The sequence below is a fragment of the Phoca vitulina genome, unplaced genomic scaffold (assembly GCF_004348235.1).
Source record: "Phoca vitulina isolate PV1807 unplaced genomic scaffold, GSC_HSeal_1.0 scaffold7, whole genome shotgun sequence".
NCBI lineage: Eukaryota > Metazoa > Chordata > Mammalia > Carnivora > Phocidae > Phoca > Phoca vitulina.
In genome coordinates, this window is record NW_022589710.1 from 69,534,222 (window position 1) to 69,551,223 (window position 17,002).

Below are 17,002 nucleotides of genomic sequence, written 5' to 3' on the forward strand. Positions count from 1 at the left end.
TTTGCGCAAATTGTGTTCCATGTTGACATATTTAGCTAATTCACTTTCTTTATTATGCTCGTTTTCATGATTATATAGTGTTCTATTACATGAATATACCATGATTTACATATGCATGGTCTCTGGTTCCGAGACCTTCAGATTGCTTATAGCTATTTGTATTACAAACATTGTTGCTGTGAGTTGTCCTGTATGTATCCTGGTGCACTTGTGTAAGAGTTTCTTAATGATATATATCCAGTAGTAGAATTATTGGTTCACAGGGTCTGTTTATTGGAGCCGGCCAGATTGTTTCCAAAGCAGTTGTGTAATTTATATTCCCACCAGTAGCATATAGGAGAAAGTTCAAGTAATGTCACATCCTCATCAAAATTTGAATTTGTCTGATATTTAATTCTTGCCAATCTGGTGGATATAAAAATAACATTTCCTTGTTATTTTTATTTACATTTCCCTGATTACTGAGGAAGTATTACATCTTTTCGTATTTTTACTGGTTTTTGTTTATTCTGTGAAGTGCCTCTTCAAGTCTTTTGTTCAGTTTTAAGAAATTCTTCCATATCCAGGGCCATAAAGATACTCATCTCTATTATCTTAAAGTTTTTATAATCTCTAATCTCATCTGACTCTGAGATCATGACCTGAATCAAAATCAAGAGTCAGCTGCTCAACTGAGTGAGCCACCCAGGCACCCCTACATTTTATTTTTAATAGTAGAATGGCATATGATAAATAGAACCTCAAAATACATGCCAGGTAAAATCTGAGCTAAATTAACAAACACTAGGGCGCCTGGGTGGCTCAGTCATTAAGCGTCTGCCTTCGGGTCAGGTCATGATCCCAGGGTCCTGGGATCGAGCCCCACGTCGGGCTCCCTGCTCCGCGGGAGGCCTGCTTCTCCCTCTCCCACTCCCCCTGCTTGTGTTCCCTCTCTCGCTGTCTCTCTCTCCCTGTTGAAAAATAAATCTTTAAAATAAATAAATAAGTAAATAAAATAAATTAACAAACACGAGTGACAAAGGAGACTTGACCTCTCTCAGGCCATGCATGACACATTAAGTAGGAAAAAAGATACAGATCTTAATATACTAAGTCTATATTACAACTTTGTGCAGCTTTTTTAACACACCCCTTTCTAAGGAGATGTTATAACTGTGTGCCAGGATTTAATGTAATAACTATTGAAATTTATGATGGCTACAAGGTAAATGATTTCTTCAGGGTTGAGCAGTACATATATGACTATAAGCAGTGGTTCTATTAATATGATTAATAAACCTGACTAACATCTTTCTAGGCTACATTTTCTTCTTCTTCTTCTTCTTCTTCTTCTTCTTCTTCTTCTTCTTCTTCTTTTCCTTCTTCCTCCTCCTCCTCCTCTTCTTCTCTCAAAATAAATAAATTAAATAAATAAATAAATAAAAGGAAGTGTCAGAATAGAAGACTAGAGAACAAAGAATTGAACTTAGTTTTGTCAGATGGAGTGTGTGTGTGTGTGTGTGTGTGTGTGTGTGATGTTTAATAGATATAGCAAACCAGAGTGAGCTGAGACCAGGCCTCTAAGAGCAGGAGTTAAGGGCGGAGGTAGGTAGGCTAGTAGCAAAAAGAATCATGCTGAATCATGCCACAGGATTCAGAAAGCTTAGAAATAAGTTCTCCTAGCTCCTTTTGTGGGTGGGGTTACAAGTAGAACTAGAAACAGAAGGATAGGCTGAAAATGTATATGCAAGGGGCCTATACCACCTCCCGGTTAGGCAGCTGCCCCTTCTCTGCCCCCAGTAGAAATGGGGCAGTTCGTTTTCTGAAGAGGCTGAATCAGAGAGCACCTAAACTTGGGGACCCCATACCACAAACAGGGACCCACTGAGTGGTGAGACACTCTTTCTCCACTCCCTTTCTTTGCTCACTTCCCAGAACTTTGTTAGCCCTTCTATATTGCCTGAAAAGGAAATAGGAGATTTTTTCTCTGGGAAAACTGACTTAAAAGAAAATACAGATAAAAACAGTTGGGGCGGGGCGCCTGGGTGGCTCAGCCGTTTAGTGTCTGCCTTCGGCTCAGGTCATGATCCCAGGGTCCTGGGATCGAGCCCCGCATCCGGCTCCCTGCTCAGCGGGAAGCCTGCTTCTCCTTCTCCCACTCCCCCTGCTTGTGTTCTCTCTCTCGTTGTCTCTCTCTCTGTCAAATAAATAAAATCTCAAAAAAAAAAAAAAAAGTTGGATGTCTTCCACAGAAGCTCCTTAATTTCTGCCCACTAATCTTGTGGTCCAGCCCTCACATACATAACACTCAGTACAGAGCTTTGGTGCCTCTCTTAAATATGGAAATATGGGAGGACAGCCAGGAATCTCCAGATATTTGAGAATAATCAGAGACTAAAACAAACAGGAATAAAAAAGAAAAACTGAAAGAGGAAACTAGACTACTTTAAAAAAAAAAAGGAAAAGGAAAATTACAATTTTTATTTCCAAAGATTTAAAAAAGAGGAAGATAGTAGTACAACAACAGTCATTATATTCATGAAAGAAGAATATGATGCATTGAAAAAGGACCATTGAGGAGAGGGTAATTTATGGTTTTGGGAAGAAAGTAAAAGGGTTGGAAAGTAAAGTCAAGGAAATCTCTCAGAAAACAATATACAAATTTAAAGACTTGAGAATTAAGGAAGATAAGATATAAAATTGAAGTATCTACGTAGGAGGTGTAGTTTGTGATAACGTGGAGTGGTAAAAAGAACTGAGGATAGGAGGGGAAATTATCAAGGAATAACAAAAGGTAGTTTCCCAGAACTGTGGAACCTAAATTTGCAGCTCAAGAGGCTTGGTGTGCCCAGTGCGAACATGACAAAAGACCCACAGTATATCTGGAATGAATGCTAATGTACCACAGATACTAAATCTCTGGTACATTAAAATTTAAATACATCAAGGTTAAGGAGAATGAAGAGGAAAAATTAGGTCACAAACAGAATTGTAACAAAATGGTATCATACTATTCTGCATTGCTTTAAGCTCAAAGATAATGGATGGGGGGCGGGGGGGGGGGGGGCCTGGGTGGCTCAGTCGTTAAGCGTCTGCCTTCAGTTCAGGTCATGATCCCAGGGTCCTGGGATGGAGCCCTGAGTCGGGCTCCCTGCTCGGCGGGAAGCCTGCTTCTCTCTCTCCCACTCCCCCTGCTTGTGTTCCCTCTCTCGCTGTGTCTCTCTCTGTCAAATAAATAAATAAAATCTAAAAAAAAAAAAAAAAAAAGATAATGGATCAAGGCCTTTAAAATTCTGAACCAGCTGGATAATCACAGGTAAAATATTGAAATTGGACCCCTATCTTAACACCACCCACAAAAATTCACTCAAAGTGGATTAAGGTCTTAAATGGAAGACCTAAACCATAAAGCTCCTGGAAGAAAACATAGGGGAAAAGCTCTTTGACGTTGACCCTGGCAATGATTTTTTGGGCATGACACCAAAAGCACAAGCAACAAAAGCAAAATTCAACTAATGGAAGTTCAGAAAACTTAATGCACAGCAAAAGAAACAGCCAACAAAATGAAAAGGCAATCCACAAAATGGGAGAAAAATATTTACAAACCATGTATCTGATAAAGGATTAACATCCAAAATAGATAAGGAGCGCCTATAATTCAATAGCAAAAACAAACAAAAATAATCTAATTAAAATGGATAAAGACCTAAAAAGACATTTTTCCAAAGAAGACATACAAATAGCCAGTACGTCCATGAAAAGGTGTTCAATGTCACTCATCATCAGGAAAATGCAAATAAAAACCACAATGAGATATTTATCACCTTATATGTGTTAGAATGGCTGTTATCATCAATGCTGGTGAGAATGAGAAATGGCAACCCTTGTGTGAGTGGTGGAAATGTAAATTTTACAGCTGCTTATGGAAAACAGTGTGGAGGGTCCTTAAACAATTAACAGTAGAGCTGCCATGTGATCTAGCAGTTTCATTTCTGGGTATATATCCATAGGAAGTGAAATCATCTTAAAGAGATATCGGACCTCCATTGTTCACTGCAGGATTTTTCAGAATAGCTTAGACATTGACACACATTAAGTGTCCACAAATAATGGATAAAGAAGATGTGAGATTACTTATGCACATGCAGAAATACATATTTTCTACATAATATTCCATAAAAAGGGGAATCCTGGTATTTGGGACAACATACTTTGAGGGCATACTAAACAAATCAGATGGAAAAAGACAAATACTGTATGATCTCACTTACATGTAAATCTTAAAAACTAAACTCCTGGAAGCAGAGTAGACAGTGGTTGCCAGGGGTTGGGGGTGGAGGAAGTGGGGAGATGTGGATCCAAAGGGTACAAATTTCCCAATTATGAGATGGATAGGTGCCAGGGATCTCATGTACAGCATGGTGACTGTGGTTAACAATACTGTATTGTAGGGGCACCTGGCTGGCTCAGTTAAGCGTCTGCCTTCGGCTCAGGTCGTGATCCCAGGGTCCTGGGATCGAGCCCCGCATCGGGCTCCCTGCTCGGCGGGAAGCCTGCTTCTCCCTCTCCCACTCCCCCTGCTTGTGTTCCCTCTCTCGCTGTGTCTCTCTCTGTCAAATAAATAAATAAAATCTTAAAAAAAAAACAAACAACAATATTGTATACTCGAAAGTTGCTATGAGAGTAGATCTTAAATGTTCTCACCACCACCATAACAACAACAAAATGGTAATTATGTGAGGTGAAAGATGTGTTAACCAACCTCATTGTGGTAAAGATTTCACAAAATACATATGTGTTTCAAATCATTACATTGTATACCTTAAACTTACACAGTATTACATGTCAATTATATCTCATTAAAGCTGGGGGGTGAATTTTTCTGAGAGAAAAGAATCTAATCTAGAATTCTTTACCCAACCAAACTGTCAATCACATGTGAAGATAGAATCAGATATTCTGGGGCACACGGGTTTCACAGTTAACCACCCATGTCCTTACCCTTCCTCAGGAGATAGTGGTGGTATATAGTTCACCACCACAAGAGAGAATACCAAGAAAGAGAAAGCATAGGGTTCAGAACAGGAAGTCCAACAGAGTGGGCCTTGAGAACAGGACAAAGGCTTCCAGAATATGAAATATCTACAAAGGAAAAAAATTACTTAACTCTTTGAAAGTATTTGAAAGGAGATTTACACTTCTGTCGCAGAGTTTAAGGATGAATTAGTAAAGTGAGGGATACACAGAAAACTTAAGTGAACAGAATTATTGAGGCGGTATTAGCTCCAAGGAAACCAAAAATCAATCAATAAAAAGGATAGAAATGCATTCCTGGTGTGGCTGTAAATAATGTTTATACATGGGGATGGAAGCTGGTACAGCCACTCTGGAAAACAGTATGGCGTTTCCTCAAAAAGTTAAAAACAGAGTTACAGGGGCGCCTGGGTGGCTCAGTCGTTAGCAGCTGCCTTCAGCTCAGGTCATGATCCCAGGGTCCTGGGATCAAGCCCCACATCAGCTCCCTGCTCAGCGGGAAGCCTGCTTCTCCCTCTCCCACTCCCCCTGCTTGTGTTCCCTCTCTCGCTGTCTCTCTCTCTGTCAAATAAATAAATAAAATCTTTTAAAATAAATAAATAAATAAATAAAAACAGAGCTACCCTACTACCCAGCAATTGTACTACTAGGTATTTACCCAGAGGATACAAACATAGTGGTCTGAACGGGCACCTGCACCTCAATGTTTATAGCAGCAATGTCCACAATAGCCAAACTATGGAAAGAGCCCAGATGTCCATCAACAGATGAATGGATAAAAACAGTACACACACACACACACACACATACACACAATGGAATATTACTGAGCCATCAAAAATGAAATCTTAACCATTTGCATCGACATGGATGGAACTAGAGGGTATCATGCTAAGCAAAATAAGTCAGTCAGAGAAAGACAATTATCGTATGATTTCACTCATGTGGAATTTAAGGAACAAAACAGAGAATCATAGGGGAAGGGAGGGAAAAATAAAACAAGACGAAATCAGGAAGACAAACCGTAAGAGACTGTCAACTATAGAGAACAAACAGAGTTGCTGGAGGGAAGGTGGGTGGCAGGGATGGGGTAACTGGGTGATGGACATTAAGGAGGGCACATGATGTAATGAGCACTGGGTGTTACATGCAATGGATGAATCACCGAACTCTAACTCTGAAACTAATAATACACTGTATGTTAATTAATTGAATTTAAATAATATTTATACAATGTAAACAATAATTTAGCCAAATGCTCTGAGAACTGATTAGGAGGAAGGAGGGAAGGGACATGGGGTGGGAGAGCCAGGTCTTCATTGCCCATGTTAAGAAATCTGTGGATAATGGGGTGGGGGAAGGGACTAAACAAATCGATGAACTGCAGCACAAGCATGCTATTTAGGAGTCTTTTTTTTTTTTTAAGATTTTATTTGCTTATTTATTTAAGAGAGAGTGTGTGTGTGAGAGAGAGATTACAAGCAGCGGGGAGGGGTAGAGGGAGAAGCAGATTCCCCACTGAGCAGGGAGCCTGATGCAGGGCTCGATCCCAGGAGCCTGGGATCATGACCTGAGCCGAAGGCAGACACTTAACCGACTGAGCCACCCAGGCGCCCACATGCTATTTAGAAATAAGGCAGCAAATACCAGAGTTGAAAGTGCTTGCCAGAGTAGGTAGCTATAAGAAAACAATCTAAAATGGAAAATCAAGGAAGCGTTATATTCTGGCTTTTTAGAAATAAGTAGGTAGGGGCGCCTGGCTGACTCAGTTGGTAGAACATGCTGCTCTTGATCTTGGGGTTGTGAGTTAAACCCCCACACGTTGGGTGTAGAAATTACTTTAAAAAATAAAATCTTAAAAAAAGAAAAAAGAAAGCATGTATGCCCTTTGTCCCCCGTCCTGTTTCTAAGAATCTACCTTGCCAATACATTTGCATGAGTGTACAAGTAATATATACCTGTGTATACAGAGGGCCCCCCTTTTCCAAGGGGGTCATGTTCCAAGACTCCCTATAGATACCTGTACCTGTGGATAGTACCGAACCTATATAATACTATGTTTTTCGTGTACATACACACCTATGATAAAGTTTAATTTATAAATTAGGCACAGTAAAAGAATAACAATAATAACTAATAATAAAATATGGGGCCCCTGGGTGTCTCAGTCAGTTAAGCATCTGACTCTTGAATCTGGCTCAAGTTCTGATCTCATGGCTCATGAGATCAAGCCCCGCGTCAGGCTCCCCACTCAGCAGGAGTCTGCTTGGACATTCTCTCCCTCTGCCTTTCCCCTGCGCATACTCTCTCTCTCTCTCTCTCTCTCAAATAAATAAATCTTTTTTAAGAAACCTAATAATAAAATAGAACAATTATAGGGGCACCTGGTTGGCTCAGTCATTTAAGCGTCCGACTCTTGGTTTCAGCTCAGGTCATGATCTCAGAGTTGTGGGATCAAGCCCTGCGTGGGGCTCTGCACTGGGCATGGAGTCTGCTTGAAATTCTCTCTCCCTCACCCTCTGCCCCTTTTGGCTATATAGCCAAAAGAATGCCCCCCCCAAAAAAGAACAATTATAACCATATACTGTAGTAAAGCTATGTGAATGTGGTCTCTCAAAACATTTTATTGTACTGTACTTATCCTTCTTTTTGTGATGATGTGAGATGATAAAAATGCCTTCGTGATGGGGTGAAGTGAAGTGAGGTGAGTGAGGTAAGCTTTGTGATGTAGCGTTAGGCTACTACTGACCTTCTGGCCATCCATCAGAAGGAGGATCGTCTGCTGGATTGAGGTTGATCACAGGGAACTAAAAGTGCAGAGAAGGTTGGAGGACAGGGGACTACTGTACAAGGATATTCACTGTGATGTTAACAAAAATATGTCAGTAACCTACATGTCATCGGTAAAATTCTAGTTAAATACATTGTAATACACCCGTATCTGTCATATCTCCATGTCTGTAGACCTCTCTTCCTGAGTGGGAGAGGTCACTGCTTTTGGCTAGTGTTAGACAAATGGTCTTTAGTAATATTGTTAATAATTATCTTATCTCCCTTTCATTTGTTAACTTTCCTAGTCTGTTCTTTATTTTAAGATATTTAATGTCGAGGTGATTCTGAGAGTGACTCGGATCTCTTTACCTGCCTTAAGTTTTAAGTTTTGCCTTACAGCATTGGCTCTCATATTTACTTTACTTCAGAGATACTCCCTGGAAGACTTACTTGCCTTTCACCCCCTGGCAGCCTCCACCCACATGGTGAAAAGGGATAGGAAATGCTCTTCTTGTTAAGAGTGATCAAAATACAGCATTTCCAGCTACCTTGTCTTTTTCAAGAATTCCCCTTTTAGCCAAAACAAACAAACAAACAAAAAAACAAAACACCTTTTCTTTGTTCATTCTCAACTCTTCTTAAAAATCAGATTAATTGAGGGAAGGGAGGTAGATAATACAATTATGTGTCTTAAAGTTCAAAGGACAGAAAAAGTATTGAAGGAAAGGTCTTCATTCAGCCTTTGACTACCAGCCACCCCGGTCCTGTCCCTGGGACAACCAGAGGCATCATTTTCTGTTTGTCCTTCCAGAGATATTCTGTATATAGAAAAGCAAAGACATAGTTTTCCTTTTTTACACCAACGCGTTTTCTTCACAGTTCCTTCTCCATTAACTCTGTGGGCTTTTGCCAGCCCCTCTCCCTCAGTTTTATCTGAGAGGGTCTTTGATTTGTTCTTTTGTTCAGCAGAGCTGGAATAGCAGTGTAGTAAGACAAAGGCACAGAGGTTTCTGCACAGTGAAGAGGAAAAGCAGGTCCATCATCCTTCTACCTTTCCTTCCTGAAGCACCCTCGAGATGCTCCAGGACCTGGGATGCTGTTGGTGAATAGACTCTGGGCCCCACGTGTAGGTCTGTCTTAGGCATTAGACTTCAGTGTTTGGATTTCATTCTGTCTCTCTGGCTGCCTTCTTCTCTGAGAGTCTCCATTGTGGGCCCCAGTTCTTTTGTCTCTGAAATGTTTGCTTTTTGGTGTCCTGTCTTTTCATCCTGCACAATTAGGCAGTGTTACTTCCTTCCAAGGTTGCCATCTCTGTGCTGGTAATTCTACAGAACATATCTCTATCCCAGCCTTTTTTCCTGAGCTCCAGACCCAAATACCATGCACTTTCACTGGCCTAAAGCGCCCTCACACTCCATGTCCAAAAGCAACTCCGTCTGCCTTGCTGCAGCCTGTCATGTCTTCTCTGTCTCAGAGTGGCACCCAGACCCACACAGGGGTATCAGTGCCCACTTGGCCTTCCTCTCCTTTACCCCCTGAATGTTTCCTGACTCTGTCTCCTTCTCTTTATCCGAGACTGCTGATAATTACCCACGAATCTTAGATTTATAGCATGGCTATTTTCTGTTCAAGAAGAGGGTGGTTATTATGTTTACTTCATTATTTCTAACACGTAAGTTGTCATTCAGCCTGTCACTCTGCTGCCATGAAAAGCACAGGCTCTCAATGTCACAGCCTGGTCCTTCTGTCTTGTACCTATTATATATCTGGAGAGGGGAGTCTGAATACTTTCACCATCATGATTTAGGTAACAGTTTTATGTGACCCCTCCCATGTTCTTTTTTACATGCTCACTTTACTTTTTCATCGTTTGTTAAATTGTCTTTTTCCAAAGATAATTCCTGGGCATCCCAAGTCCTGGTTGTTGGGACATCTCTTTACTCTGTGGTACTATACATTTGGTGTCCTTGGTATTCTGATCACAGGATCCCGAATCTTTGCCTTCGAACATGTTTGTTCTCCTCCTGGGTACTGGTTCCTAGAGGACTTGAAGATGTTAGGAGGTTGCAGATTGGTCAGTGAGGAGAGAATTCTTGCACTTCATATATTTCTGTGTTACTTCATTTTGTTTTTTACAACTAGCATCTGCATAAGATTGAAAAGGAATGTAAAGAAGTTGAATTAAGATAGAAGTAGGTGGATTTAAGTGTCCTTTTGTAATAACAAAACTTTAAAAAAAACATGCCCTATAATCCTAATAGGGACTTCCCTAAAATTTCATGCCTTCTCTTCAGTAAGTTACTTCTATCCAAATTTAACTATCTTCAGCTATGAGGTTCATAGTTGATACAAATATATGAAATCTCTGCCATGTTGTTGTGGGGTTTTTGTTTTTTGGGGGTTTTTTTCCTCTGTCTCCCCCAAAATGTCTGGCATTTTTATCACTTATATGCAGATGGTCAACTTTTAAAAATTGTGCCAGTGCCCATCTGTTGCTCTGGAATTTTCTGTACCAGCAGCTTATAATCTATCAATGAATTTACTTGTAAATTTCGAAGGCAGCTGCATGGCATCATGAGATGAGTGTGGACCTTGGAGTCAGTAAACCGAGAGTCCTGGCTCCAGCACCTACTAGCTGGGAGTCCTTGGACATGTTTCTCAACTTGCTCAGTTCTCCTTCCTATGCATCGGCGGTGATCACAGCCACCAGACAGAGTTGTGAACATGAAGTTAGATCATGGGTGGAAGCATCTAGCTCTGTGCTTCAGGCACAGTGGAGACCTAACACCTCATAGCCATGAGCTTCTTGCTTCCTCTCCACCTCCTTGATTAACTTGCTATAGATTTATTAACTACTTTCTGCCTGAAACACAGTTCTGATAGAGGTAAATATGTAAAGTTATTTGGTAATATCCTGACACTATCCTACTAGGGAATCTGAGGCTATTCTTTCTGCCTCCAGAATTAAGCTTGTACGACCCATCCCTCTGTCTGGTGCCATTTACCTTTCCTCTGTGTTTTCACAACACATGCCTTGGTGTGACCTCTGCTGTAACTCATGGGTTGTCTGTAGTGTATCAGTTACCAACTGCTCTCTAACAAATTACTCCAGAACTGAGCAACTGAAACAAAGCCATTTGTTACCTCATCATTCCTGCAAGTCATGTGTTTGGGAGTGACTTAACTATGTAGTTCTGGCACAGGTACTCTCAAGAAGTTTTGGGTAAGAGCCACAACTACAGCATCTGAAGACTTGATTAGGCTGGTGGGTCTGCTTCCCTCTCACCTGGCTCTCTTGAGGGGCTGCAGCTCCTCACCAACTGTGCGCATGAGGCCTCCGTACTTTGCCATCTGGGGGTCTGTCCATCGAGGTGTTTAATGTCCCCATGACACACAGCGAGTAACCTCTGAGAGCAGGGAGGGAGCCATAGGACCTAGTCATTCTCTGCAAGTCCCCCACCATCGCCTCTACCTTACTCTTTTCGTTAGAAGCAAATCACTAAGTGCAGCCCGCACTCAAAAGAGAGGAATATGAAGTACTGTCTTTTGCAGGGAGGATTGTCAAAGAATTTGTGGACATATTTTAAAACCACCATACCTAGGGTGCTTGCTGAAAGTAATATTCTTAATCCCACTTCAGATCTAGCAAGAGGTAGGGCCCAGGGACCTGGAGTTTGCACAAACACCCTTATGATTCTGATGCAGGTGACCTGAAATCCACACCTGGAAATGCATTGTTCTGCCAGAGGTATCACTTGGTCTTCCTTAAATAAATAGTCTTAATTGGCCACACCATATCTTTGCTCACATATATAAAGCACACATAGCTCATTTTTTACTGTGGACATCTTTTTGAGTCCTGCATGAGTCTGGTCACCTCCATGGTATCTGCTACCCCAGACTAAAGTGAGCTCTGCCTTTCTTGAATTCCTGTAATATCACATCTTTTCCTTCCGTGTGGCTCTGATTACTTTGTTTCCTTGCTGCCCTGCTAGTAGGTATTTAAAAATGACCGCCTTCGTTTGACCTGCTCTCCCGCCAGCAGAACGGTGACAGCTCTGCACCAAGCGTCCTGCTCCTCAGGGTTTAAAAGCGGGGTGGGCATCAGAATGTGAAGGAGGCTGCTCAAACCACACTTCTTGGTAGTTAGTACGTCATAGAGGCATTTATCAAACAAACGAGTTCCTGTTGTGTGCCAGGCTTGGTTTCAGGTATACAGTAGTGAAAGGAGACCAGTGTGCCTCCCCCCACCCCACACGGATGACAAGGCAACAATGAACAGGTACACAAAATGTATCTTTATACTTGAAGGACATTCTAGAGAAGAAGCAAACAGACCACTATGATGTAAAATAAAGGAGATCTTCTTAGATAAGGTTTTCAGAGAATCTGCTTGAGACTACAAGGACAGAAAGGAGAAAAGACTAAGGAAAGAAAGAAGTTCGAATGTTCTGATACCTGAGAGGAATCAGGGTGGCTGGAGGAGTGTCACGTTGCAGGGAGAAGTAGAGGCCACCATGGCCATGGTCTGCGTTTTATACTAAATGCAGGGTCCTAACGTGTTGGTATTGTATCCAACTTGGAGCTCTCCTACTTTAGCAGTTGTGGAAATAACTGGGACATTCAGATTATAAGCTACAAATTCCACTATAATGAATTGGAAAACAGGGTTTCTGTGTTGGCTTGACAGAGGGAAACTAAGATAAAGAACTCAAGCCTGAGCAGTGGTCAGGGTAGCTGTCTTCTCATCTCAGAACATAAATTGTGAGAATGACCACAAAAGCAACAGGAGATATTTGTGTTGGAGATAAAAGTGCTCCAGCCTTTAGAGAAGATCCAGTATTCAGGAAAGGAATCTTACTCATCTGACTCCATGTTTTTAAGCTCTGAGATCAGTTTAGAGGTCAGATACGTCCATGTCCATCTCCATGCTCTTAGTTGTTAGGTGCTGATTCAATTCTAGATTAGATGTGGTAGATGGGACAAGTGCAGTAAGACCCCTGTGATTTCTCCCCAGATTCCTTTCCACATAGCCAGCTGTTCCTCCTCTTCCCAAGTTCTTCCCAGCCCGTGCCTCCCATAGGTTATAGATACTGGGTGTTGGGAGACCTTGGTTCTGGCCCAATTCCCCGCAGAAAGAGAGCAGGACCTTGGGAGATCTTTTCCTCTCCTTTCCTGGTTTCCACTTGTTTGCAAGAGGTTTGGATAAGATGGCCTCTAAAATTCTGTTATTTTCTGAGATCTTCTGATATTAGCCTAGGCCATAACACCATGACTCTCTTGTGCATTCACAGCACATGTTTATACAACAACAGTTTAATATTTCTCCTTATTCTGTGTGATGGCTGGGCAGCTCTACCAGTCTTACCTGGATGGTTTTTCTTATGGCATCCTCTGGGTTCATTTGTGTGGCAGCATTCAGCTGACAAGTTGATGGGGCTGTACTCAGGTGGGACAGTGGGTCTTTCCCTACATATACTCTTTCATCCTCAAAGAGGCTAGACTGACCTCTTCATATCATAGCAACATCATTCCAAGACAGCAAGCGCCGGATACGCAAGCATTTATCCACCCTCTTCTTGCTGGATGGATGATATCAAATTTGATAATGTTTCATTGGCCAGAGCAAGTCACACAGCCCATACAAAAATGTGAACATGCGAGGCAGGACTCATTAGGACCATTAATTTAACAGTCTGCCACAACTGCCATGCTAAATTACCTGTCTTCTCCAACAAGGATTTCCCAAAGTGGTTTTGAAAAAATCTTCTCCTAGAATTACTTGGAATTATCAGTCCTAATACACTCATGGTGTAGTTCATTAGGACTGTACACGGTTGGATTTGCAATAACTACCCCTGGGTAGGTATTGAATCAGACTGAGTTTAATCACAAACTATTCTTGCCTAAATCTGATCTTATATGTTCAAGATAGCAAAATATAATTAAGATTGTGGTATCATCCTCCTCTGCAACTTCTGCTTTTCCAGGAGCTAAAACTGAAGCATTTATAGCTTCTCTGGACTTTCATGCTAGTGTTAGATGCAGACTGTTGAACATTACCAGTGGGTCAGTTATCTAAGAGAAGATTTAAATTTGTATCGCAACAGTGGAATAGAATGTTTAATAACCTGTGTTGGGGAATTATGTGTTTGTTTTTCAGCTCTTCAGAGAAGTAAGAATAATGAAGATTTTAAATCATCCAAACATAGGTATTTTCTGCTTTCTTAAATACTTTTGGGTCTAAATGCATTCCATTTGGGGTCTAAACCTATATTCCAAGAGTGATAGGAGATTCCTTCCCTCCTCCCAGCCCAGGTACACTTTTCATAAAATATATATTTATACAAATTGTTGATCATTTGTATTAACTTTTTGAAATTACTAAAGACAAGTTAAAAGCTTAGGTATTAAACTCTTGAATTTAAAGCTTTAATGCAGTAGAAACTCTATAATCAGATCATAACTTTCCAATTTTTAATGCATATTAGAAAATAATTTTATTTAACTCATATATGGAAAAGGGAATAAGTCAGAGTTAAGATTTTCAAAGGTGGGCGCCTGGGTGGCTCAGTCGTTAAGCGTCTGCCTTCAGCTCAGGTCATGATCCCAGGTCCCACATTGGGCTCTCTGCTCTGCGGGAAGCCTGCTTCTCCCTCTCCCACTCCCCCTGCTTGTGTTCCTGCTCTCGCTATGTCTCACTCTGTCAAATAAATAAACAAAATTTTAAAAAAAAAAAAGATTTTCAAAGGTATAACAGGTTTTGCTATGGCAGTGTTCTTAAGAAATTACTTGTCCATTGAATTGTATTTTAAAAGATATAGGATACCTGCTATCTAATGGAATTTTTTAAGGAATTGTTTTGTATAGCACAGATATGTTTCATGTGCCCTCTGTGTGCATAGCTCAGTGCTAGGTTCAGTGAGTTGGGTTTAAAGGAGGGGTATAGGGCGCTTGGCTGGCTCAGTCAGTAGAGCATGTGACTATTGATCATCAGGGTCATGAGTTCAAGCCCCATGTTGGGTGTTGAGCCTACTTAAAAATAAGTAAATAAGTAAGGATGAGGAAGGGTCATGGTCCTGCTCTCATCATAATTATAGGAACAAGGTGAAAGTATGCAAATTACTTAGTATTTTGTATATACATCTCAATGAAAATGTAGAGCTCTTTTTGAATAATATAACTTTTTTATTGTTATTATTTCAAGAACGAAATAGCTGTTAAGACAGCCACTTTTATCACTTTAATATCAAAATAAGTTCTAGGAAGTGGGAGGGACGAAGTTTGATGTTAACGGATATCCTATCAAGAATTCTTTTTTTTTTAAGATTGTGTTTATTTATTTGGCAGAGCAAGAGAGCACAAGCAGGGAGAGCAGTAGAGGGAGAGGGAGAAGCAGGCTTCCCACGGAGCAGGGAGCCCGATGCGGGGCTCGATCCCAGGACCCTGGGATCATGACCTGAGCCGAAGGCAGACGCTTAACCATCTGAGCCGCCCAGGCGCCCCCTATCAAGAATTCTTAAGGCACAAGAATAGAAGATAAAATGGAGCCACTGGAAGGAAAAGCTTATATATACCCTATTTCATCAGATCTAAGCCACATCATTTAAAAGGCGTTTTTGGTTTTACATGCTGCTAAGGAAAAAAATTCTACCAAGTGGTCATCTTATTCTTAGTGATATTAGTTAAAATGTGAAAAAATTTAATCTTAGAATCAGTGAAATACAATGTTTGGAGAAAAATAACAAGGAATATAATAACGGGAAGAAAACCTTTCTTCACTTTTCATTTCAGCCCTTTGGGGTTAGCTAGCTAATTCTTGGTTTCAGATTCCATCTTTTCACCAAATAACCAATCACTGCAGCCTAGAACTAGCTAACTTAAACATAGTTATTTTGTTCTTTAGTTATTAAGTTGTGCCCTGATTAGAGTTTTCTCTGCTTACTCCCAAATAACATATCTTTGATAATAGATATGAATTTCTAAAAATTTAAATTTGTATTGGATTCAGATAGTTTTTCCAGAAGAGCCAATATTTCCATTGGAATTTTAGAAAGGTTTTATTTGTATGTTGATGGTTTACCAGCACATATGCCTTAAATTTCTTTAAATTATTTTTCCTGACCACCTGAACATACCATTTTAGAAATGACATATGATAGTTTTATTCATCAGTTCAACAAACATGTACTACATACTGTGTTAGGCACTTTATTTGGTCCGATACTCTATATTAAAGTGTCAGAAAGTAGCCTGCAATATAAGAGGCTAGCACCCTGTCCCCTGTTTTTTGGTAAATTTAACTTTAGAGTATGTATTACCAAAATAAAGTAGATGTGGAAAATAGTGAGTCAGTAGCTTTAGAAATGTACTTCAGTTTCATTTTAAAATGTGTATATTTCTGATTGGTTTGATATGGTTTTGTGAATTAAAAGTAATAGAAATATTATTTCAATCTGTAACAAGGGACTGCTGTATAGCAAAGTCACAATGACCCACTGCAAATAATTCTTTAAAAAGTTCTTTTCAATTAACTGTAGCATAATCCCTTCTACTACTTTCCATCTCTGGCTTCAGAATAGTAACAAAAGAAGCTTTTTCTCTGAGAAGGAGTGAACAGAAGTTTCCCAAGCAACAGAAGTCTCAAGTGAAATTGTTCTATATATCCTTAAAGCCATAATGACAAGTGAACGCACTTAAACTTGGAGAAGTAGAGTAGATCTGAGCAGTTCCTGCAGGTCGAGAATGTGAAGTAAGAACCCTTTTCCTGAGGGAAAAGCACAATCTGCTGGGAGGGCAGCTAACCAGTGTAGACACCATACAGGATGAGGACAGAGGAGATGTGAGTAGGTACACAGCCTGGACTGCTGAGTGCATGCCAAAGTTACATTGTTTGAGCACCCAGAAATATCTTTATTTTTATGGAATTCCATGCTTTTATAAAATGTGTTGTTGTAATATATGATAAAATTCCCAAAAAACATTCTGTTAAGGCAGCCAGTTACAAAAATCTTTAACAGGGAAAAAGTTTCTTTTAGTACTTACGGTTTATATGTACAGTGTATATACATACAGACGTTTGTTTCTTTTTCTCCCATATCCTTTCCCCTCCCCCAGTGAAGTTGTTCGAAGTCATTGAAACTGACAAAACGCTCTACCTAATCATGGAGTATGCAAGTGGAGGTAAGAAACTTCTATGGTTTTTCTTTCTTTCTTC

General features: G+C 40.4%; 1 protein-coding gene across 8 annotated transcripts in view; it reads left to right on the forward strand.

Moving 5' to 3' along the window:
• The window catches only part of MARK3 (microtubule affinity regulating kinase 3), a 116,418-nt gene that overhangs the window by 61,561 nt on the left and 37,855 nt on the right, over positions 1–17,002 (forward strand). For all 8 annotated transcript variants that reach the window (XM_032405981.1, XM_032405982.1, XM_032405986.1 and 5 more), the window contains 2 exons: positions 13,949–13,997; positions 16,903–16,968. In XM_032405981.1, the coding sequence (XP_032261872.1) occupies positions 13,949–13,997; positions 16,903–16,968 (115 nt within the window). The remainder of the gene's footprint in view (positions 1–13,948; positions 13,998–16,902; positions 16,969–17,002) is intronic.